The following is a 24,111-nucleotide window of genomic DNA, read 5'->3' as shown; positions in this document are numbered from 1 at the left end:
AGGATTTGTAAACTACCATTTCAATTAAAAGGACCTGGATTTCACTTGAGCACTGAGTTCTTACTGTGTGCTAATTGGTCAGTCTCCTATAATCATGCATGTGTCACTAGAAGAAGAGCTGAACTAATTAGCCGAGCACAGGAGCCTTTCAGTTTGAAATTAGTTTGTAAAACCCGAAGTAGCTCAAAGTGTCCTCCCTCACATGGATTATCTGGTCACCCTAGATTCAATGGAGATACTCATTAGCAATGCATGCATATGTTATCGCATCATCTATTTGTATTTCCATGGATGATTAACGTTAGCACTTATCGGCTAGCTTGTAACTTTGCTGTGCTAGATAAGAGATCTCCTAATTAAGTCATTTCTGTGTTTGGCTTATTACAGTCTCACTCATAGATTTTCGACTGTCACATACAGAGAAAACATGTAGCAAAGACAGTACACTGTTTATTACAGTATACAGTACACTACTGTATAAACATTTATACATATACTGAAAATACCTGTACAGTATGCTTGCAATATGAGTAAGGGGCAGCTCGATCCTTGCTTATCGACCAATTTGTTTGGTCATATGAACGGAACTCAAAACGGTTGTTAAGAGAGGAGTGTCTGTACTCTGCGGAAGAGGATTAGGGCCACCATGAAAATATTATTTGAATTCTGACTTTTTTTCTCAGAATTCTGACTTTTTTATCAGAATTCTGACTTTAATCTCAGAATTCTGAGTTTTTTCTCAGAATTCTGAATTTAGAAAAAAAGTCAGAATTCTGAGAAAAAAAGTCAGAATTCTGAGAGTAAATTCAGAATTCAAATAATATTTTCATGGTGGCCCTAATCCTCTTCCATAGTACTCTTTTAGAGAGTATCACAAATAAACCTTTCTATGGGTGTGTCCAAACTTTTGACCGGTATAGTATTTTTTTTGACGACTGAGCAAATTTCCTTCTGATGTCATGTGAGCCATGATACTAATTACATCTGTTTACAGTTTTTTCATCTGTTTAAAAAGTAAATAATTTAGAAATAACACCAACTGCAATAACAGGAAAACGTATTAAATATACAGTATTAAACATCTATACACATATTTGGTATTAGCAGATGATCTGGGAGCCTCACTTCATCAGACGTGGCAATGGTCTTAATGGTATTATGGTATAATGGAGTGGAACTTGGCATGGCATATTTGGACGTCTTAGACGTTGGCCAGCGTGGATTCTGGGAAGTGGGGGCACCTGGAGGTGGGACAGGCAGAAGGCTGATTGGCTGGCTGGAGCTGAGTTCGTACTCCGACCTGTGACCCCAACAGAAACAGGAAAAGGTTATTAATTAGAGGAATTAAACATGTACGTAACAGTTTATCGAGTTCATTTCACAAGTGTATGTAGTGAAAAATGAAACCTTAACAATTTTAAATATTACATTTTAAATATAAAGAATGCCGTATTTTCTCTGAATTCCCCTTCTACTTCAGCTTATAGGAATGTAAAACTATTTTACAGGTAAAAGTATTTCCGTTAAATAATGCAGAAAGTAATAATATCTATATTACTAAGGACACATACAGTATTTTGTTCTTCAATGAGATCAACATGAGATGAAATGAGTGCACTTAATCACTCGTTTCTTAAAAGATCAAAGAATCATGTTAACAGACATCTTTTGCAGTTGCAATATGACTGCACGGCCAGATTTTAAGTTTGTTTCAGTACTTGTTTTTTCTTTTTTACTTCGTTATGCAAAAGTACCAGGCAGTGTAGGTTGCACAGCTGAAGGAAAACAAGACATTTTGCATAAATGTCTCAATTAGATTTGCACACATTCTTGTTCCTCAGAAATGTGAATTATTACAGTTAACCAATGTAACGGCATATTTTTTCTAGGTTTTGGGAACTCAACAAAAATCTTAAATCAGACACTGCAGATTCAAGGATGAAGGTTCACATGGAAAAATATACAATAAACAAAATCAAATGTGAAGCAAATGAGTTTATTATTGCTGTAATTTTGAGTGTGGAAAATGGATATTAAAAAAGTTGTCAAAACCAGTTTCACACAGTTTCTAGGTCTCAACCAAAATAAAAGGCAGCTGTTTTCACAGCAACCCTCCATGATGTACAGTATATCAGCTATGTTCATGGCTGTAGGAGTCAGGTTGGGAAGCCAATCACATGAGGCAGGGATGATGGTGAAAGAAACGGGACTTTATTTAGTAATGAGAACTGAGATGCAATGACAATAGAAGAAAATATGGCTGTTTCAGGAAAAACTTGGAAAGTACTACAACTGACTGTGGATTTGGTCACCGCACATAAAAACAGGATCTGCATTCTAAATGCACATGTGTTTGTATATGAGTAATTTTGCAGCAGAAGAAATCATGTTACCAAAATGCCATGCATTTTGCAGCTTGTTATGCAATATAATGTAATAGTTGGGATACAACAGCAGAGAATTCCGTAATTCCGTTACCGTAGAACTATCCATATGCACTGCTGTCCTCGAGTAAGTGGTACAAGGGAGCACTTAATGCTGGAAAGCCTCTCTTCAGCTACAGGTTACGATTTCAGGTTAATTTGTGCACTCTGTACATGTCCTAATAAGAAAATAATTCCCATTAAACATAAATCTTTTTTCGAATCTCAAAAGATATCTCATAAGTAAATGTCATTAAATGAATTGGACTATGTAACTAGACTATCTTTCAAAACAAATCAGTATGACAGCCTACATGCTATTAACTTGCTTTAATCGGCAGAGAACACAGCACATGATATGCGATGGAGCTTCTTTTACTTAGATGATGGCATCTAACTACTTTTGAAAGTGTGACAACCGCTTTCATTTTCAGGTAACAATCACCCCAAAATCTACATACTTACAACTGAAACAGTTAGATCTTACAGAACGCTAAACCATGTAACTTTTTGTATTAACAGAGAATTTATTCCTAAACCTCAATTCTAAAGTCCCCTTTCACTTGCATTTCTTAAACACATTGGTTTACCACATAAGCAACATTTAAAAAGGGGCTGTATGACTAGATATATGCTTAAACTTATAGCAATAAATTAACCAAATATTGTTTTGTGTATTACAGTGGAACCCGCTTATAGTGATCAGTTATAGTGATAACCTGCTTATATGGATCAAAAAGCTTCGGACAGAATCATTACTGTACAAATAAAAGTAAATAATTTGCTTATAGTAATCAAGTACTCCGTTTACAGTGATCATTTTAAGGTTGACAAAGGATACATGGAAAAAATTAAACCTATGGTAATTTTTTTTTCTACTTTGATTGCAGTAACCCGTCTGCTACTGGCTAGCTACCTGAGGCTAATGATGTGTGCACAGAAAACATGACCGGAGAAAGTCATTTTCTCTCAATGACAAATACATCAAAGACACCCTCCAGGAGTCAGGAAGTGGGCAGGGAAAATCATCACAGACTCCTCACAGCTGGGACATAACCTGTCACCCTGCCCATCCTCCAGGACCTGTACTCATCGTGAGTCAGTAAGCGTGCAGGGAAAATCGTCACAGACTCCTCACCCCCAGGCCACAACCTCTTTGAATTTACCCTCTCTGGCAGGTGCTACAAATCACTGTGCACCAAAACAAACACAAGAACAGTCTCTTCCCAACAGCAATCACTCTCATGAACAGCTGATCTCAGCTCAGTTACCACCCCTTTACCACACAATAACTCATTGCTATTGTATTGTGCATATTGCATTTATTCCAGCATTCCTTGCACTTTTTATACACTTATCATCCACACATGCACGTTGTATATATAAACCAGACTGCATATGACCATCGTCTAATCCTTACTGTTTAAGTATCTAATGTATGAGTGCCATTGACAAATTCCCTGTGTGTCTGAACAGACTTGGCTCTAGATAGATACGGAGTATACTAAGAAAAAAAAAGAATTACCATGTAGGTTTAATTTTTTCCATATTTTGCCATGTATAAAAATTTGAAAATGAACACTAAGCGGACTACTTGTTTACTATAAGCCAGAGTGTACTACTACAGTGCCTTCTCAAGTAAAGTGTTACCCAATCCTTTGCAGGCTTCAGTTCTGCTTTGCAGGATATAAATATGCTAAATTAGTTTCTGTGAAATGTAAAAATATTACAGAGAATCTGAAGCAAAATTATTAAAATGAATTAGGTGAGAATAATTTAAAGTCAAAAGTACTGTATACTTGATGTATGTCCTAAACTAGTAATCTGACAAGTACTGTGTTCATGTTTATGTGCACCTGATTAATTTAATCTTGTTACTTTATGTTTATACTGTACCTTACTCTAAAGGACCAGAGTGGTTTCACCCCAAAGATGGTTCATGGAGTCGAACCTGTGTCAGCGGAGCTGCTTCATCCAGTATCCATGCCATTCCTGACAATAAGCAGCGCACCTGCATTCACAAGGGCAGACTGGGGAGAAATTCAGCCAGGAGAGAGAACAGGGATATCGGGCGATCTGAGTCGCCCAGGAGACCCACTTGGAGAATGCAGGTGCAGGGTCTAGGAGCACATTACCTGTGGAGGTTTCACAATGGAACGAGGGGTCCAGTATCGATGACTGCATTGGCAAGAGGGACGGACCTGTCGGTTGATACCTGCGGAGATTTGAGACTCTATATCCCTCTGCTGTAGCTGCTGCTTGGACAAGTGGTCTGATGCTCCAAAATTTCACCCCTGCTCCAGGTAGCTTAAGGGATGCGTGGATGACATTACAGGGCCGGGAGAAGGAGGGACGGCAGCATGGCCTTGGGCTAGCAAACGCGAGTCCTGCTGTGGGCTTAGCCAGCCCTCTTCCGACTGGAACCTGGGGGGCGGAGCCACCACGGCTGCTCCTGGAGGTCTGTCCAGGTACCACCGGAGAGGGATCCCGCTGCTTCAGGGCAGGTGGGCTTTCAGTCGGACGCAAACAGATCACCACCTCCGCAGGCGGCTGGGGTGTCCCAGTGAGAGATTTAGGTGTCGCAGTAAAGAGTGCTCTTGCAAAGCTAAATGAGAAGACACGGGGGAGGAAAAGGTTTGTTATGTTACGAGTGTTTTTATACAAAGATGGAATAAGCAAATTCATTACAGCTTCAATTAAAATACTGTTCTTTAGGGACTTTTCAACTACATTGTCTCCATGCCATCTTCTTATAAAATTTACTGAAATGCAAAGTACAAAATTCAGTCAAATAAATTTGAAGATATAATACAAATTACGTTAAACTGTAAGAACTGAACAAATTGTTTTTCATAATTCATTATTTTTCATTATCTGCTTCAGCGGTGAAAACGACTGTCTGGTGTGTCATTGGGCTTCTTTTTGGGACAATATTGATTTATTATTGAGACTTTTTTATTACTTGGGACACAGAGAACAATAATTTCCTCCACTTTCTACCACATTTAAACAAGAAAAAGGGCAGGTATGGGCAATTGTTTTCTATAGAGGGAAAAAAATGTTCTGAACTTCACCATGTGAGCAAGGCCATTTTAAATGTTTATTTTCATGTCACATGACTTGTACTCACTTCACTGGGCCAGTATGGAACTAGCAGATATGTTTGTGTCTATTCAAGGGCATTGAACATGAAATGTTAGCCTTTTTCCATTTTAATGAAAAAATAAAGCGGATGTGGTCAATGGGCGGGCTTTCGGAAGGATTTAGTGCAGAAGAAATCAAAATAAACCACAAAGGTATGATCATGGAAACTTTATACTGTACATAACAGGAAATGCATGCTTTAAATTAATGAACAATATCTTTGAGTTTACATTAAATATATGGGGAGGATTTTCAGCTTTTTCAGTCCATTTTTCAAGATTAAGATAAAATCCTTGGAAAAATAGAAGCTTAACAGAGTTGAAGATATTTAACAAGCAAGACAAAATAAAATAACTGTCATTCGTGGCTGTATTTCCTCTTGAATTCACCTCAGACAGAAAAGGGAACAAAACTAAAATGTCAGATGATAAAAGAAAAATACAAAGCAGTCACACACACACCACCTGCCCTCTACACACGAACATCTGCCTCCGTATTGTACCCGACCACTTAGTGTAAGGAAACAAACTTTCGGTGGTAATCTATTTTTAGATCCAAAAAACACTGCGGCTTAATCTCGCATTGAAGCGCGAATGAAGAGTTACAGCATATAAAAGAAAATCAAAAAATAGATAAAACAAATGTGCTCACAAGGAGAAAATAAAGTGTATATATACATCTGCAAAGTGGCTGGATGAATTGCAGGAGTCTGCAGTGCTGTTATCGAAGCAAGAGGGGGCTGCTTTGAAGAATCTAAAATTTGAGAAAATCTTGATGTTGAACACTTCGCTTGGTCATTACAATATCTGATATGTACTTAACCTTATACTATAAGGTGAATCATATAGCTAAAATAAAGAAAAATAAATAGGACTGTAGTGCTCGGTGTTGTGCCATGAAAAACTTGCATGTGTCTCTCTGAGTGGCACGGGGTCTGAGGTGCTACGATTTGGTGCGTGGCATCTTCTCCTGAAGAAACACTAAGACAGAGTCTCTGTCGCCATCAGTCACAGCTTCTGCTGTGCTGACAAACACAGATACAGGACTGTCTGGCAGGGAGCTGGGAGGGAACAAAAACGTGCAGTAACAGATAATCTGCAAACTCCTAAAACTGCAGAAATTTTTATTTTGCAGAGCATGCGGTTCTGGAGGAATCCGCAATGGATTTATCAGGACCTGCCAACATAAAAAAAAAAATAAGTGCACAAGCAGGAAGTGATTCATTTGGTCAAACTTAGATTCTCCACAAAGAATCAGAATCGGGAAACTTTTATTATCCCGAAGGAAATAGTTTAATCTCAGACACATCTTAGTGAATGTAGTGTTTTGACTATATACTGTATAAGTTGTGATAAATGAAGCCCCTTTAAGAGAGCAAAGATTGGGAGGGGCATGGGGAGTGACCCACTAGGGAAAGGGGAAGTTGTCGTTTGATTTGAGACGCTGGCCGATGATTTATGTTCTGTTCTGTACGACACCTAGTCAGTAAAGAGTTCTGGACACCTCAGACTCCTGTCATTCCAGTATATTACAGTGAACAAGCACATCTTAAAACTTACACAAGGTTTACATAATGCGGCATCTGATCCAGAAAAATACAATACATTTTTGAAACTTCATTTACTACAGATCACTCCCTATAGCTAGATTCACTCAACTGGCCAGGACAACCTTTCAAAGTGGCTGACTTCCACAAGTCATTGCTACGTCTGTGTTTCTGCATCCAAAATGCGACGTCATCCATTTTGCTAATGGAAGTCACTGACAACCAGAAGAATCTGCCTTTTGCTGACACGGACGTTTATAGATGGGCAGCTGATCCTAGATGATAGCCCAGAGCCAGGTACTGTATCTTACTTTCTGCACTACACTCACCATAGAAAGGTACTGTATCTTACTTTCTGCACTACACTCACCATAGAAAGGTACTGTATCTTACTTTCTGCACTACACTCACCATAGAAAGGTACTGTATCTTACTTTCTGCACTACACTCACCATAGAAAGGTACTGTATCTTACTTTCTGCACTACACTCACCATAGAAAGGTACTGTATCTTACTTTCTGCACTACACTCACCATAGAAAGGTACTGTATCTTACTTTCTGCACTACACTCACCATAGAAAGGTGCACATTAACCTTGCACTTTCACCAAGTCCTAGGAAGCATTCAGCGTAATTATGATCCAATTACTATGTAACACATACCCAGTTTAACAGATTCTTTACATTTACACTTTGCCAGAGGTTCCGTCAAATATGCGACACTTTGTACAGATTCACGTCTTAGTCCCGTTGTAGTACTCTTTGAACAGACAAACAGGATTACAGAATAATATAAAACTAACTTTTTATAGAACTTCACAGCGCCAGTCATACCAGCGCAGCAGCTCCCAGAACCACCAAAATTATAATGTATAACTCTTCTATCCAAATTCTCTTCGGATGTGACTGCAGCTAAAACTGCCTTTTATAAGGAAAAACTTGAGCTATCCTCACATGATCCCCGTAAACTCCATAATATCTTTTCATCACTACTCAACCCTCCAACTCCTCCTGCTCCATCCTCCCTGACTGCTGAAGACTTTGCCACCTTCTTTGATGAAAGGATTGGCGAAATCTGCCAGACATTCTCTTCCACCCCATTCACTACACTACACACCCAGGATTTCCCTTCCCCCTTACTGACCCAGTTTTCCAGTCTTACAACTGATGAGATCATGAAAGTCATCTCATCTTCCAACCCTACCACCTGCCCACTGGATCCAATCCCTTCCACATTGCTCCAGACAATCTCTCTGGACCTTCTCCCCTTCATCACCACTATCATTAATGGCTCCATAACTTCCGGTCATGTACCAACAGCATTCAAAATAGCCAGGGTCATTCCCATCTTGAAAAAACCCACTCTAAATCCCTCGGACACTTGCAACTACCGACCAGTATCTCTTCTTTCCTTCCTTTCAAAAATCCTCGAACGCACAGTCTACATCCAGCTCTCTCTTTACCTCTCTCAGAACAACCTCCAGGATCCTAATCAGTCTGGCTTCAAAGCAGCTCACTCCACAGAGACTGCCCTCTTAGCAGTAACTGAGAAGCTGCATGCTGCTAGGTCAGCTAAACTGTCATCTGTCCTCATCCTTCTTGACCTATCAGCAGCATTTGACACGGTTAACCACAAGACTCTCCTATCCATCCTTAGGAGTCTTGGCATTGGTGGTTTGGCTTGGCAATGGCTTGCATCCTACCTCGAAGGCCGATCATACAGAGTGACATGGAAAGGACTCACATCTACCCCACGTAGTCTCTTCACTGGCGTCCCTCAGGGCTCGGTTCTTGGCCCACTCCTGTTCTCCCTCTATACCAAATCTCTTGGTGAGGTCATATCCTCTCATGGCTTCTCTTACCACTGCTATGCAGATGACACTCAACTCATCCTCTCCTTCCCTCCTTCAGACACTCATGTCTCCACTAAGATGTCTGCATGTCTAGCTGATATCTCATCTTGGATGACCGCTCACCAACTGAAACTCAACCCTAGTAAAACGGAACTGCTGTACATCCCCGCTGACTCATCCCCCCTCCTGGACCTTGCGATCTCCCTCAACAACTCCCTGATCCGTCCTTCGGTTTCTGCTCGCAACCTTGGGGTTACCATGGACAATCGTCTATCCTTTTCCTCTCATATCGCCAACGTTTCCCGCTCTTGTCGGTTTCTCCTGTTTAATATCAGAAGGATACGTCCATTTCTTTCCACACAGGCTACCCAGATACTCGTTCAGTCCCTCGTCATCTCCCGCCTTGACTACTGCAACTCGCTCCTAGTGGGTTTACCACTGAGCGTCATTCGTCCCCTCCAACTGATTCAGAATGCAGCTGCTCGACTTGTTTTCAACCTTCCCAAGTTCACCCACACCACTCCTTTGCTGCGCTCCCTACACTGGCTTCCTGTGGCTGCCCGCATCAGATTCAAAACACTGATGCTCGCATACAAAGCCAAAAATGATCTGGCTCCATCCTACCTAAAAGACCTCATCACACCCCGCACTGCACCACGATCTCTCCGATCCTCCAGCACTGCTCGACTGGTCCCACCACCCCTCAAGGCACAAGGAAGACACACCTCCCGGCTCTTCTCTGTTCTGGCACCAGGTTGGTGGAATGAACTCCCCCTAGATGTCCGAACAGCTGAGTCACTGAATGTCTTCAAAAGACGACTTAAAACACACCTTTTCCAGAAATGCCTGAATTAGCACTTCTGGCATTATACTTGCATTACTTTAAAAAAAAAAAAAAAAAAAAAAAAGCACTTTTCCAACAGAGTATTAGATCGATGGTATTCATAGCCTTGGTTTTTTATTGAGCTAGTATCGGGAAAAATTCATTGTGGAGTCTTAAAGCACTTATGTAAGTCGCTCTGGCTAAGGGCGTCTGCCAAATGATGTAAATGTAAATGTAAATAATGTACTGTATATCACCCAGTTTTTTTCCCTGCTTTACCCCTCACTCCACATATCAAAATCAAAATCTGAAAACTCGTGCAACACATTCATTTAAAAGTGTTACAAAACCATTGTATTTCAAATGAACACTCCCGTGCAAAATCTCAGGTTACAAACTTTTATTGTCTGAATTACAATTTGGAGAAAACTGATGGAGATTCTAATAGTATGTAAAAGAATGTGGTAAGGAGCACATGGTGACCGCATGTTGCTGCACCCACCACACAGTGAGGCACCTCAGGGATGAGAACCTGAGCGCAGCCGCACTGTGGACGATATCTCAGCACCACACTAGTCCAAATGGAATGGAACAGTTTCAGGTTTTTTTCTTGTGGATGCAGTTCAGAAACAGAGCTTTGAAGATGTATGAAAGCACATGATTACGACAGTGTAACGTCAATTATTGCCTGGTTTAACACAATTATTGTCATAAACATAATATATAGTCAAACTTGTAATTTTTAAAAACCTATTTTAGCATATCGATAAAAAGCAAGCTTACTCTGCACTGTTACCTATTTAGTTTGTAAAGTTTCTGCCCTAAAAAAGTTTGAAGTGGAAAAAAAGCTAAACTTTGGCAAACAGACAAGCAGTTCCGATCTCTGTGGTGGCCAGATTGATTTTTCACAGCAAATATACTGCTTGGCAAAAGCCAGAATCAATGCTGCAACACAAGCACCTTTATCACAGGAACAGACATTCGCTCATTCAATATGGGGCTTCGGAGGAGGGGTGGCCTATTCCAGACAGCACCGAGACGGCGGCCTACTGTCGCTCATTCAATACAGGGCTTCAGAGGAGTGGTGGCCTATTCCAGACAACACCGAGACGGCGGCCTACTGTCGCTCATTCAATACAGGGCTTCGGAGGAGGGGTGGCCTATTCCAGACAGCACCTAGATGGCGGCCTACTGTCGCTCATTCAATACAGGGCTTCGGAGGAGGGGTGGCCTATTCCAGACAGCACCGAGACGGCGGCCTACTGTCGCTCATTCAATACAGGGCTTCGGAGGAGTGGTGGCCTATTCCAGACAACACCGAGACGGCGGCCTACTGTACTGTCGCTCATTCAATACAGGGCTTCGGAGGAGTGGTGGCCTATTCCAGACAACACCGAGACGGCGGCCTACTGTCGCTCATTCAGTACAGGGCTTCGGAGGAGGGGTGGCCTATTCCAGACAGCACCGAGACGGCGGCCTACTGTCGCTCATTCAATACAGGGCTTCGGAGGAGGGGTGGCCTATTCCAGACAGCACCAAGACGGCGGCCTACTGCAGGGGAAGCACTGACTGCATGTTTCAGGAGTACTGGGAGAACCACACACAACCAGCGTGAAAACCAGCGCATGCGACCACATGTCTCCCTAATGAGTGACTGTGCTGCCCTGTTTACTTCCCAGAATAATATTCTACCTTAATAACATATTCTTATATAATTTAGCAATTTCACTCAAGAATTGTCTTACTCTATATTTATGTTTTATTTGGTTAACACATCACTACGCATTTAAGCTATAACAAGCACTGTCACCTTCATTAAACTTATTTAAAGCAACTCTGGATAGCTGCAAATAGATAAAGAAATTTTGAATAAATATATGGATAGAATTAATTAACAATTAACTTGCAATTTCCAAGAACAATGCATTTTATGGACTTGAACTGTATGTATGTGGAGTGTCTGCATTTAAAAAATATTATTTGTGACCATTTACTCAAAAAAAAAAACATGTTAATAAAACATGCCACATCACTGGCCTCTCTATTCGTGCCTAAAAATACCTTTGGACTTTGATTTTGATTTATGAATTAACATATTATTTTACATAATAAAACAAACTGGCAACAATGGGCTCTAAAGCCATCGACTCACATATCAGGGGAGAGAAGCACAAGCGTTTTGTCGATTGTCGGACAACAATTGTCCCCATTCAGTTGTTTGCCAGTCCTGCAAGTACAACCTCTACAGATGGGCCTACACCTGCTTTGGCAGTGTCTCCGGATCCCACGACAAGCAGTGCCTTCAGTACATTCTCCTCAACCGACACTCTGAAAGCAGAAGTGCTATGGGCTTTGCAAACAGTTAGCCGACATCACTACTATACGTCCAATGATGACTTTCACACTGTGGTGAGCAATTTGCCGAGACACAGTTAGTAATTATAGGAAGTTGTGGCCTACATACCCTTCACAACTCATTCAAGACTGGTTGTGAAGTGTGGATGGTGGAGAAAGTGCTCTCTACCAGCCAGAAGAGAGGACTTCACAGCTGCAACATCATCCTCAAGATTCCCTCTACCTTTCTGTGGCCATTGGGGGCTCGAAAATTTGCCAGCTGTCGAACAGGCATTGGAAGTCCAGCCCTCTATTGTGAAATATTTGGACCTGGTGAAGTCAAAATAGGTGAAAAACCCATGGACATCTTCCTCTGACTGCATTTGTGAAGCCCGAATGGATCCCCTTCTTTTGGCCAAACTACATTTTTTCATGGCCCTATAACGAGCATTTCAACCATTTCTGGATAAATACCAGACAGGTGTTCCCGTGATACTCTTCCTTTGGAAGGACTTGGCAGATTTGATCTGGGTAAATATTCACCACCACAGTAACAACAGCAATAAATGAACATGCAAACATGCACATGTGAACTTTACTCTAATTTTATTTTCAGACTTTCCTTCAACGCTTCATGATTCATTTCATTACCTAAGACACTGTTAAAGAGTCAAAAGACAGACCAAAAGCTATTGCATTTGTTATCACACACAAGTCGCATTGTGGGAATGCATTATTTTCATGGATGTCCATTATCTCAAAAACTAGAACCAATTCAGCAAAAGTAATGGGAATTTTGAATTCAGCACCCTCAAAATACCCTAAATCTATTCAAAAAACCTTGGCACCTGATTTTTTTTTACTTTTTATTTTTTGTAGGCCTGTGTTATTTGTTGTGCATTTTATAACAGGCCTGACTTTGCACTATTTCATAATGGGACCGTCTGGCTGACTACAGCTGCAGCTCCACAGGGGAAACTTTCACTTCCAACAGACGTGGTTCTTGGTGTTTTGAAAAAGTGACTCGAGTTTCGTCAAAAAAAAGGAGAAAAAAAACTCCCCCCCTTTACTTGAATCCCTGTTTTTTCCCCCCTAATTTACCACAAATTAAACGGCAGTAGATGTGATATTGAGTGGGGTGAAGCATATGATTGCATAAAAGACCAAAATGACTAAGACTGGCAGAAAATCGCTAACGGCCTTTTTTCCCCAAACCCCACACATACTGGCATGTAATACTCATTGAGTCTACTTTTAACTTCTCGAGAAGCTGCTCTTTCCTCACTGCCCCATCTCGCATTTGCAGATTCTGTGTGCTGATGGTGCAGTAGTTGGTGTACATTCACACTCAGCTACTGAGCTGGAGGTGAGGACCAAGTCTCTCTGCCCACCGTCATCTAAGGACAGGCTCCTCTGCCGCTTCATCTTGCCCTTTAGTGCCCTCCAATAGCTGATGTCTGTCTGTGCAGTTTTCAGTCCAGTGTTTCTTGGAGATATCTGATTGGTCGTGGCTCCATTTTCTGGCTTAGGGTCCCGGACACAGACAGGTACTGGCTGAGGCTGTCGATGCGCATTGGGGATGTTGGACTGGGAGCTGCTTTTCAGTCACTGGCCTAGATTGCTTTTATTTTCAGCAGCATTTCACCGGTTGATGCAAGAGGTCATGCGGTGGTTGGGCCGCAGCTGTTTGAAATCTCACTGCTGCTAAGATGAAACAGAGGAAGATAAACACCTACAGCTTAATACGCTGTGTAATACATGTAAACCATAACGGCACGCTAATGTATTCAAAGCAGGCCTGACATGCCATTAACTGGAAAGTCTAATCAAATGGGACAGAACAAATGGCACGGCCTCCCATGCAGTTTCACATACTGTATACCCTTCAGTGTGGGGAGATCACATATACCCTTTGGTATGATTTACAGGGCAGGTTCTCACCATCTGCACGGACAGGGTGACATGTAAGGGTCCTGGCTCTCAGTACTGTCTAATGAGTCATTGCTGCTGACATTTCCATAATTATCAGATCGACAACATGGCATTCTCTCGATTTTCAGCAGTACATCTCTCTATTATTAGTATTAATATTATCTATATATCCTTTTTCTTGTTCTTCTTCTTCTTATTATTATTATTATTATTATTATTATGCATTACATATTGTCCTTTTGAAGATGGCACAATATATCAGTATAAATGATTCAGCTCAAGAGCTGTGTGGTAAATAGCACAAGGAGTTGAACCAGGTGTGTTAAATGAGGGGAAACCCAAAAATGTGCAGTGCTCTGGCCCTCCAGGACTGGAGTTGGGCACCCCTGGTTCTCAAAGTACTGGGCTGTAAAATGTTTATAACTTTTTTTATTAAACATCATTCTGCTAATCTCTGCCGGAAGGTTCAGCAAGCTTCACTGTCGGCAACCCTCTGCTCAACAGGTAGTGGCTTTGCTAGTTATCGCCTTCAGTGCACTGTTAGTGCACTACTAGCAATATTATTGATACTGAAATGGGACTGTCAAATAAACATTGCAGAACAGAAAGGGCACACTCCTGATTTCTAATGAGCAACTAATTTCCGTATAAGCCATGATAAACAGAAACTTAGACCTCATCTGCTCTTTATTATCAGACCTGGTTTTCTACTCCCTCTGTCTGTAATGTGGTGTAACACATACAGTACAGTGCTGTGATTTATTGATACAGCTTAGGAAGAAATAAGAAGTGTTTGGTTTGATGCAACTGATCTCTCCACTGATGCAAACACGATGGAATGGGTGTTAAGTAAGAATGAGTTTGTACAGGAGTAAGAATCGAGATCCCAATTGAAAAACGATTAATCGCGTTGTCCTAGAATATGATCGCATAGTAATATGAATCGAGATTGCGATTAATCATGCAGGCATCATATATATACATTTGTTTTCACCACAAAAAAATTGACAAATTGTTTTACAGTTGACAAGAGGCAGCAAGTATAATCAGCTAAAGAGCTGCTGTCCAGACCCAAAATCTGGGGGCCACTAAAGCAGGATTTTAAGCAGGAGACACTCACCTCACAAAGCAGCATGTCCAACGACGATCCGAGGCCTGACCCACTGAATAGCTTTCTTCCAGCCCGACCCTTTCACTAGCCACAGACTGACCTGCAGAGAAATAAATGTGGAAAAATGGATCCACCCTGCCTTGTGCCCTGTGATGGACTGGCATCCCATCCAGGGTGTCCCCTGCCTTTCGCCCTGTGATGGACAGGCCCCATCTTTCCTGGGATAGACATCAAGTCCATGATAACCCTGCTTTGGATATGCAGGTGGATGATGATTGAATATTTGTTGAGAAAAAAGCCTGACTTGCAGTGAACTATCATTATGAATAAGACAGAAGTCATCCCATGATGGCATTTCCTTAGTGTACTCATAAGGTTGTTATTTTAAGGCCAGTTATTTGTCTATGAGTCATTTAATGACAGTACAAAGCGAATGACTAACAAACATAACGCAAGCCGTTTATTAAAAAGCTTATCTTTGTACTAATGCTGAACTGTGTGATATGAACTATTTAATTATCTCAGGTCACTAAAGCTGAATAACAAACTGAAACCTTTTCTCAATCAAGGACTGTAGAGGAAATACAGTATGTTCTTGTACGTTTGAGTTGTACCAGGGTCCTGATGCTTTATTTATTCCACACTTGGTTTATATACTGTGTACATGAGTTCATGAAAAGCCAAGGTCCAATGTTTTTATGTGTGCACATACCAATCTAGCTTAGATTCTTCACTCAGTTTGTCAGCGAAAGGTCTCTGTTTCTATTAATGGTCACTGGTTTCTGCAAAAAAAAGTCAAACATTCCATTTTAAAGTGCCCAGCCAAGTCAGGTATCCCCAATCATAAACACCACCTCAACACACATCTCCCATACTAACCAGTGCCCGCTACACCTGTCCAGGCCTCACTGAGCACGTATGGTGTCTATAGCGACAGGAGGGAGAGGAACCAAGCCACCTTTCAAAACCAGGTGGAACTCAGAGTGATACCTGCACTGTCTGCATCTCCTCGTAAGAGGAGCACCACAGCAGATCCAGCTTGGGTCCCCACAGTACAGTACGTCTCACTTTGCTTTGGTGCATCGACAGGCCATATTTTGTTTCTAAAAAAGGAAAATTTTCATATCTGGCTTCAAACTGAATATAAAACCTTTTTTTATGATAACCTAATTAATAAAAACATATGTTTAAAAATATTCGTAAACATATTGTACTGATATCAACGCTTACTGCCACAGTAAGGGTGAACTTGAAAAGAAAAATACCGTGATATACCACAAAATACTGTGATACATTTTTTTACTCAAACCGCCCAGTACTAATGAGTATGTTAATCACATTACTAACTTACCATGCTTTTTGACTGGATAATTTGCCTCATTCTTTTTGGCCCATTTTTACGAGATATTTTTCTACATTACTTTGTCTTTCTCTACTATACATACCCAAGAATACCTAATTAACAGAATAAAAGGATTATGTAATGTAGGAGCATTAGACTTCAGAGTAAGGTGGCATGAAAACAGATTTATCATAAATTATATCAAACTAGACATTACTGGTTGAACTCAAGGTAGTAAGCGAAAAATCTCAGGCGTATCGTCATCCAGCAAGGAGGCCCTTAAAACCCAGCCACAGCCACTACACACAACCCACTGTCTGGGATGGCTGCTTAATTTACACAGACAAATATGGAGGATGTCCCCGTTAAAGTTCACTTCAGATCCTGTTAAATCAAGCAGGAAGCGCACATCAGAGACTCTTCAACTCACCTGCCAATCAAATTTCAACCACTTCAAAGCACATCAAAGTCCCACAGTCTCAGAACAAACCCTCACGGATTTTCAGTCACTTAGACGTCACTTTTATAAAAGGACACTGTTATACTGTACCTGTCCATAATGGCTTTTGGCTAAAGTACAGTAGTGGTCAAAATTGTGGAAACACTTCCATTTTTTTAGAAGTTCCAGAATTTTATTCAACTGTTGCTCCAGTTTTTTATTTAATCATCCAATGTATGATATTCGTAAACATTTTTTGATCTTGTTATCATGATGATGATATCATGTAGATATTTTCAAAGCGTAATGCTAAAAATGCAAATTGTTTCCACAATTTTGGCCACTAGTGTAATTTGATGTTTATTTTTACTTATTCTTGCTCGAGGAGACACTACAGCAAGGGTCATTCTTGACCTAAATCTGGCTACGTTTTGTCCTGTTTTTAAGTTGACTGCAATCCCACACGCAGCTTGAAACTTAGTGGCATGTCATTGTGGGTGGACATTCCTGTGGGGGAGACGGACAGGGACACAATATTTTCATATCCTGGATTTCTTGCTTATACAGACCTATTGGTACAACCACCATGTATGCACTTAAGAAAATCTCTAATAGAACTACTATTGGCCAAATATGCAAAGCAGAACCCACAAAGGTTTAGCTGACAGTGGTGCGGTGGTCCACAGTACAATGGTCTTTATGCAAAAAGAGCCATATGCGACAGTTGTTAGAAGAAAACCTTTCTTATGACCTCATAAAAAGAGAATGAAGTTCAAAAACAACACTTTGATAAGGCAGAAACTTTGTGGATCAGAGAGTTGTGGACAGACGAACAAAAACTGAACTTTATGGCTAAAACCACAAAAAGCACATCTGCAGAAAAGCATGTGAAACTTCAGAAAAAACACCTTGCTAGCCGTTAAGCGTGGGGGTGGATATGTTCGACTTCGGAGCCGTGTGGCGAGTGGCATGGGAAATATTTTCAGGGGAAGCCAGAATGATTCACCTGAATGTCAACAAAATGAACAAGCTGATGTCTCACTTGGTGAAGAAATTGAAAGTTGAAAAGAGGTTGGACATTTCAGCAAAACATCGATCCAAAACATACCTCAAAATCAACCATGAAACAAAACATTAAGGATCAGTCTCTGGACTTGAATACTGAACATCTGTGGCCCTGAGACTGAAGTATATCTCTGTGCTAGAGAGCGAGGGGAAAATCCGAAAGTTAAAAAAGAAAGACTCTGAAGTTGACTACAACTCTGAAGTTGACTACAACTCTGAAGTTGACTACAATATCTGACTTCTGCCAAAGGTGTTGGTACTATTAACTCAGTGGCAGGATCCTGAAATCTTTTCATATTATACATTTAACATTTCATTTCATCCAGTTACATTTAGCAAATAAATACTAACTGTGCATAAACATGTTTCAGTTTGTCCTTTGTTACCACTTGCAGATTAGGTGAAGCATTGAAATTGACCAGGGTACAGACACAGTGACCATATACTGGATAAACTGTGATTGATGGATGGATGGATGGATGGATGGATGGAAGTCCTTTTTGAAAACCTTCTCCATATTTAAGTTATTTTAATACTCCACTGCCAAAGACTGATGCATAAAATCTTTGCAGCCACACATCAACATCACTAGTGGGTGATTCGGTTTGCAGTGGTGGTGACGGAATGTGCCGGAATGTGCCGGGCCTGGTGCCACGGCCAGGAGACAGAGAGTGTCTCAGGGCTCCGTTCCACAACTGGCCACAGTGTTCCACTGAAAAAACACTGTATACTGCAAGTGTATTCGTCCACCATGGGGCTGGGGAGACTGGAAGACTGGTGAGCGCCTGTTCGTAACAGAGTCAGCATTTGCAGACACGCAGAAACACTCAGTGACAGCTTTATCATATAAGCCCCTTTAACAGGTAGTGTTTCAGAGTGCCGCTAATATAAGTACAATATGGGCCACCAGACAGGACGGGAATACACACACTACTCACACCCAAATGATGTTTACTCCAGACTAGATTATTTTTTGATTTTCAATAAAGACAGACACAGAATAGTTGACTGCAGTATTGGTACTATAGATATTTCAGATCATGCCCCAATATTTATTTCCTTTTATCTAAGTAATAATCGGAAATCCACTCTATGGAGATTCAACTCAGGCTTGATTAATAACCCCCAATTTAAAGCTAATATTAAAGAAGAGATCAGGACATATTTGGAGTACAATGATAATAACGAGGTACCACCATCAATTCTCTGGGATGCAGGAAAGGCAGTGTGGAGGGGGAAGGTTATTGCAATTTCCTCCTACCTGAAAAGACTAAGACAAGAAACTCTTGTATGTTGCAATCTCAGCTAAAAGATCTACAGAAACAGCAGGAAAAGGAGGAAAGACACCAAGTCAATTAGTAAATGAAGAAAATCAATTAAGTAAATTAAGGGGATTGATAATTTATATACTCAAGAAATACAGAAGGAATTATTGTTCTTGAAACAGAAATATTATGCAACCGAAAGTAAATCTATGAAAGTATTAGCAAGAAAATTGCGTAAACAGGAAGCAGACTCAACTATTTACAAAATACAAGATCCTCTAACTAAAGTAATTCACTATAAACTAACCGAAATTCAAAACAAATTTGAACACTACTACAAACAATTATACTCTAGGCCACAATATCAAAGAGATGGTGAAATTGACAGTCTATTAAACTTACACCAGTGACACAAGAACAAAATGACATGCTCACATTAAATATAACAGAGGAGGAAATATGTTTTGTGATTTCTAGACTTAAGGTTAATAAATAGGTGGAAATTAGCGGGAGAACATTTCAAACTGGATTTAAGGAAGCACTTCTTTACACAGCGTGTAGTCAGAGTATGGAATAGTCTTCCTGATAACGTAGTGCAAGCTGAATCCTTGGGTTCCTTTAAATCAGAGCTAGATAAGATTTTAACAACTCTGAGCTATTAGTTAAGTTCTCCCCAAGCGAGCTCGATGGGCCGAATGGCCTCCTCTCGTTTGTATATTTCTTATGTTCTTATGTTCTTATGTAAATCACCAGGTGCCGACGGATTTACATCTGAATGGTACAAAACATTTAAGGAACAGCTCATAGCTACTATGCTTAAAACCTTCAACTGGGTAATGGAAAATGGACAAATACCACCTACTTGGCAGAAAGCAATTATTTCAGGAGGGGAAGGACAAAAGCAATTGTGGCTCATATAGACCAATATCAGTTTTAAATGTTGATTATAAAATATACACATCCAAATTGGCAAGGAGGATGGAGATTATACTACCAAATCTGATTTCGTATGACAAAACAAGGTTTATTAAAGACAGACAAACTCAGGACAATATACGCCGTACTCTCTGTTACGAGACACATATGTAAACATGATGTAGAGGCAATAATTTTTGGCCTAGACGCTGAAAAGGCGTTTGACTCTGTAAGTTGGTGTTACTTATACAAGGTTTTGGAATCATTTGGATTCCATAAAAAATGTGTAAATATTTTCAAAAGCATATATGACAAACCCTTGGCTAGAGTTAAAATAAATGGTAATCAAATGCTTTCATTCTTAAAAGAGGAACTAGACAGGGGTGTCCACTCTCCCCTTCGCTCTGTTCATTGAGCCATTAAGTCAATGGATCAAGCAGAATACTTACATAAAAGGAATAAAGATAGGGGATAGTGAAAATAAGATCTCACTTTTTACAGACAACGTGTTGATTTATCTTAGCAATCCCTCTGTTTCATTTCCCACATTGATGGCATCTTTACAATGTTTGGTTCTTTTTCTGGTTATAAAATGAACATACAGAAAACACAAGTCCTCTTATATAATTACAATCCTCCACATGATGTTATCAAACGCTATAATTTAGATTGGCAAGCAAATTCAATGAAATATTTAGGAGTATCTCAACCCAAAGATTTAGATAAACTCTGGGCTGCAAATTATGATGCAATGAATACTAAAATTAAAACAGACATTGCTAGATGGAATTTAGTTCCTTTCTTAGGTCTGGAATCAGGAATAGTGTCGGTAAAATTGAATATACTGTATTACCTAGACTTCTTTACCTTTTCCAGACACTTCCGATAGAAATTCCTGAAAAGCAATTTTTTGAATGGGACAAGATTATCCCTAGATAAAAACAAGGGAGGAATGGCTCTCCCCTGCCTGAAAGATTACCACACTGCGGCCCAGTTGAGACCACTTTTATGTTGGTGCAATGGAAATTACTCAGCAAGTTGGAAGGAGACCAAATCCTCATTGTCAGGGGATGTTCCAATTCAAGCAATGATAGCCGACAAGAAGTCGACTCTTAGATAGGGGCAACCCATGGATTGGTTTACCTCTAAAGATATGGGATGGGGTTGTTAACAAATATAATTTAAGTAGTCCCATAAAGACTCTGAAATGGTGCTCCTTTGATACGAAGTTTATTCCCAATACTCTAGATAATAGACTTCTGCATACTGGGTAATTATGATCAATGGCGAATTAAGAGATTTCCAGACATTAAAGGAAAGATATGGATTACAACAAAGAGACTTTTATAGATATTTACAAATGTAGCATTATTTTTATCAAGAAATAAAGGGGTCAGATACAATAGAAGCGTATTCAAACAGTATTTTAGGACCCTTCTATTCAGCATATGATTCGCACAACTGTACAAAAATTGTGCCAAAATTGTATAATGCCCTTATGGCATGTAAAATAGAGTCCACACGGTATATTAAAGAAAAATGGGAACAGGAGAGTAATCTACATATATCTGAGGCTACATGGGAAAACATTTGCATTATTCAGTGGGAATCAACTCTATCTAATAATTGGAAAGAGTTTTGTTGAAGAGACCTAGTGAGGTTCTTCATTACTCCATCCCAGGATAAACATTTTTCAAGTGGTTAAATGTGTTGGAGACAATGTGGGGAACTAAATGCTAAACACTACCATGTTTTTTGGAATTGTCAAGCTATTCGATACTTTTGGCAAGAAATTCATAAAGCTCTTGAGAGGATACTGACACTTCAAGTGCCTTACAGATTTGATGCTCTTTATTTGGGAAATATACCAAAGAATATTACTGAACAGAGGGACAAATACATGTTCAAAATTATATATATATATATATATATATATATATATATATATATATATATATATATATATATATGTACACATATATATATATTGTTCTGTGTCAAATGTAAAACAGATTTTTGTTTAGTGCATATGGAGTTATCTCTCTGTTATGATCCTTTGTTTTTTTTCTTTCCTTTTTTAATCCTCCTTTTATTTTATTATTGGTTATTTGTCTATTATAAAGGGAGGAGTTTATGGGTGAATATGTGCGACGATGGATGTATGTATATAATACTCTCCCAATAAAAACTTTATATTAACAAAAAAAAAAATCACTTCAATTATCTATTCTAACACCAAGGCATACAGCAACTCGGACTGAATAATATGTATTCAGTTGCAGCTGCATGATTTTCCGTTTGGAAGAGCAGACTGCATTATCAATCACATATACCTTTAAGTGGCAACTTGAGAAAATAAAGTGGCCAATCAAATATGACTGTGATGTTTGCTCCAGTCGATTCCTTCCACTTTTTTAAAAATACACAGTTAACAATAGATTACACCCATTGTTATGTATTTTCTGTGTGTGTGTCTACGTGCAACTGCGGTTGCCTTGCAAAAGGGCGATGTCACACCCCGGCTTTGATTTTGATTGATTGATAACACTCTGTGCTTAAAATGAAAGGGAAGATCACAGCAACTCTTAACCATAGTAATTATTTAAAATATAGAAAATAAACAAATGAATAGATAATGACATCATGCTTCAAATGAGTAACGTTATTTTTTTGATAAGACTCTTCTGATTTAAGGCTCAGCTAAAGAATTTATTTCCGCGTTTTGAATTCAGCAAGAGATGTAGTGTGACGTGTTTAATCAAGGCATTATGTGTTACATTGTGAGAATGGATCTACCCCCATCAATCAGCGGTGTATTTTGCAATACTTCGACATGCTCGCTGTCTGGTATACTGGTAATCGATATTCCGGACACTCGGCTGGCAGTTCATGTTGCTCTAGATCTGTGCTTCCTGATCACAAGTCGATGATCAACAATATCGGAGTTTAGAGGGCTGAGCGACATTAGTGTCCCCTACGTGAATATATGTGCAACGTGACAACTATAACTCCTTTCGAGTGTAATAAGCAGCAAACAACTCAATATTGCTTCAAGGCATATTACGGCTACCTACATGGTTATAGGAATAGCTCGCCATTCACCCTACACAATCTAACACGAGAATCGTTTCATTAAAAGGTAAAAAAATTAAATCTCCATCGTGCTCGCTGCTTCCTTTTCTGTTTTTAGTTGCACATTCTGGATAGCGTTAAACACGAATGGTGCCGCTGGTTAGTTAACATCAGTTATTCAAATGCGGACAAGTAAGTTTAAGGGTAACACTTTACAAATACTAAATACTATTTCAGAGCCTCCAAGTACCCAAAATAATCATTATGCTAACCAGTGAATATTATATACTTAAATGTATAACGTAGTTTCTGTTTATAGGATCTAGCCTACTTCATTAAATTATTACTGGTATCTCAGTCAACTAAACTTAATTAACAGCACTGAACAAGTATTGGCATACTCTATTTAACTTTACTAACATGGTAAGCACAAAGGCTTAAGCAGACATTTTTTTATCACACTGTTCATTAGTTACCTTGGTGATCATACGAGTCGGTATGACCTTTTACTCGCACAGGGGGAGCGAGTCCCAGTACATTGTGATCGACCTGGGAGCAGTTGAAGCGTTGCGTCATCGGCAGCTGGGAAATAAGGGAATGTGGTGACTTCAGATCCTAAAGAACCACGCAACAGTTTCAGGAGAGCCTCGGGGAGTTTTTATGACGCCGGCAGGATATGATACACGCAGAACAATCATGATCCAGGCACATAAACGGAAACCGTGCGCAATCCCAATACAGCCCACACTAGAGGGAGCTCCTATTTTAACAGTTACCATGATGACTTAGGTGTATAATGCACCCAATATAACATCGTGGAATATCGCTACAGTCAGAAGCCGAGCG

General features: G+C 39.9%; 1 protein-coding gene and 1 long non-coding RNA gene across 4 annotated transcripts; one reads left to right on the top strand and one right to left on the bottom strand.

Annotated features, from left to right (window-relative positions):
• Positions 1–824: 824 nt before the first annotated feature.
• On the bottom strand, positions 825–24,111 carry LOC111837938 (uncharacterized). Of its 3 annotated transcripts, XR_011983551.1 has the most exons (6): positions 23,742–24,111; positions 15,177–15,267; positions 4,559–5,028; positions 4,320–4,434; positions 2,479–2,602; positions 825–1,300 (listed from the first exon to the last, which is right to left on the bottom strand). XR_011983551.1 is itself a non-coding variant. In XM_072702285.1 (4 exons), exons 1-4 carry the CDS (start codon positions 23,839–23,841, stop codon positions 4,394–4,396), a joined length of 702 nt encoding a protein of 233 aa, XP_072558386.1. In that variant the 5' UTR covers positions 23,842–24,111; the 3' UTR covers positions 3,520–4,393. The 3 variants fall into 3 exon arrangements, 1 of the variants encoding a protein (XP_072558386.1); XR_011983550.1 differs by lacking the exon at positions 2,479–2,602; XM_072702285.1 differs by lacking the exons at positions 825–1,300; positions 2,479–2,602 and having other exon boundaries at positions 3,520–4,434.
• On the top strand, positions 2,771–4,570 carry LOC140579612 (uncharacterized). The gene is made up of 3 exons (XR_011983552.1): positions 2,771–2,857; positions 3,314–3,525; positions 4,332–4,570. It is a non-coding gene; the product is annotated as an uncharacterized lncRNA (long non-coding RNA).

The sequence above is a fragment of the Paramormyrops kingsleyae genome, chromosome 18 (genome assembly GCF_048594095.1).
Source record: "Paramormyrops kingsleyae isolate MSU_618 chromosome 18, PKINGS_0.4, whole genome shotgun sequence".
NCBI lineage: Eukaryota > Metazoa > Chordata > Actinopteri > Osteoglossiformes > Mormyridae > Paramormyrops > Paramormyrops kingsleyae.
The sequence above is the reverse complement of the archived record's forward strand: the minus strand, read 5'-3'. Positions and strand labels throughout refer to the sequence as shown.